This window comes from Citrus sinensis, chromosome 3, assembly GCF_022201045.2.
Source record: "Citrus sinensis cultivar Valencia sweet orange chromosome 3, DVS_A1.0, whole genome shotgun sequence".
Classification (NCBI taxonomy): Eukaryota; Viridiplantae; Streptophyta; class Magnoliopsida; order Sapindales; family Rutaceae; genus Citrus; species Citrus sinensis.
In genome coordinates, this window is record NC_068558.1 from 40,918,609 (window position 1) to 40,920,440 (window position 1,832).

The 1,832-nt window shown below is 35.5% G+C and overlaps 1 protein-coding gene across 1 annotated transcript; it reads left to right on the top strand.

Annotated features, from left to right (window-relative positions):
• The first annotated feature begins 220 nt into the window (after nt 1–220).
• On the top strand, nt 221–1,045 carry LOC102607651 (inactive protein RESTRICTED TEV MOVEMENT 2-like). Its single transcript, XM_006479267.4, has 2 exons — nt 221–483; nt 565–1,045. The coding sequence occupies exons 1-2, from the start codon at nt 390–392 to the stop codon at nt 939–941; spliced, it is 471 nt and encodes a 156-aa protein (XP_006479330.3). The 5' UTR covers nt 221–389; the 3' UTR covers nt 942–1,045.
• Nucleotides 1,046–1,832: the final 787 nt, after the last annotated feature.

Genomic DNA, 1,832 nt, shown 5'->3' on the forward strand with positions numbered 1-1,832 from the left:
AAAGAAAAAGAAAATGTGTAATTACTTATCTGATCCCCTAAGTTACATACATGTAACTTACAACTCTCTTACATGAATAGTGAGTGAGCTTTAAATGTCTTCAAACTAAGAAAAGAGAATTGTGAAGAAACGAAGGAATATTAATTGTGTCAGCGCATGAGAAGATTGTGTAGAGAGTTGTGAAGGATTCCAAAGACAAAAGCCAACTCAAATAATAAATTCTCTTTCAGAGCTCAAGCGACCCCTTCAATTCATTATAGCACAAGTATGAATCCAACACATAAAAAGCAACACATCAGGGAAATAGGAATGCATATATCATTCGCTCCACAAGACATTTTCCTTCTTTAAAAAAGAAGAAAGAAAAAAAAAAAAAAACAGATACATCAATGGAAACTAAGCTTCAGCTCCCAGCTGATTTCGAACCCCGTTGCAGATGGCGGAGAGAGGAACATCAATTCGTTCTTGAAGTCCATCTCAAAGGTGGTATATATAAATATTTCTAAATAAATATAATCAAGAAAAATTAGATGCTCTCATTTTCATATTATTACATGGTTGTAGGTTTCAAGAAAGATCAAATTCGTGTCTTTGTGAACGATCAGGGTAAGCTAAGGATTAGCGGAAAGCGTCCTATAGATGAAAAAAATGTGGAGAGTTTTAGCAAAAGAATCGAAGTTCCTAAGGATTGCAAAAGGGATCGAATTAAAGCAAAGCTTTCTAATGGAATTCTTCGCTTAACAATGCCAAAGAAAACACATTCACATGCAACACGAAATCAAGCTGCTGCAACAGCTGGAAGAAAAACTCTGAAACTTGGAGTTGGGGCGGTTGCTGTGGTGTTGGTGGTGGCGGCAGCTGCTGTTGAGGCGTATGTAGCCTACAAATATCGCCAATGCTTTTTTAATATAGGCGAAACTTGGCAGTCGTCCAGGATTTAATAATTTTAGGAATGCCTCATCGTTTATATTTCTTAAATAATACTCGGAACTAACGAATTTTTTAAGCTTCCCATAATGTATAACTTCCATAAATAAATGTTCGATAAATTAATAATACTGATTAAATAATAAAATCTTTCGGACTCGACTTAAAACTTTTAGAAATAATCCCGTATTCCCATATCAACAAATTGCATAGAAAGGAAATAGTTTTTACGACAATGAAATTCTTGTGTAGGGCAAAGTATAAATCCACAAGGTTTATTATTCTTATTTCTTTATCAAAAATTCTTAATCAAACGAATACAAATGTAAGGATCAGCTTATAGTAATTAACATGCAATATTACTGCTCACAAAAATTTGCACAACTTGACAAGGAATTTACTTTTGGCCAAGTTCTTACCAGTGCAAAGTTAATCGGCGATCACCTAAATGTTGCTCACACCATGATCATTGATCATCACCATAAAACGAATGCCGCTACTGTAACCGGAGACCAGATGGCGTAGGGCATGTGTTGGCTGTTATGCTTAAGCTATTATGAGATAAAAGCTATAGTTATTAAGGAAAAACTTATGGGTCTATGACAGATAATATTTTTTTGTTAATTTATACATTTAACAACGATGAAAAAAAAGGGGATCAAGTCAGAGGAAACAGAAAAGAAATAAACCAGCAGCTGGGCTGTGCCGTCAGAGCCCAACAGGCGTTACCAAACACACAACAGCCCAGCTACTGAGAAAGCAGAGCCAAACTAGCCCACAATCCAGGAAGCACTACTTATACTGATAGATTAGTTTACTTAGTTAAGGTGCAGCAGCATCACTGTATCATGACTCAACCTAACCGGGCTTCCCTTCGATTTTTAATTGATAATTTTAAACATACA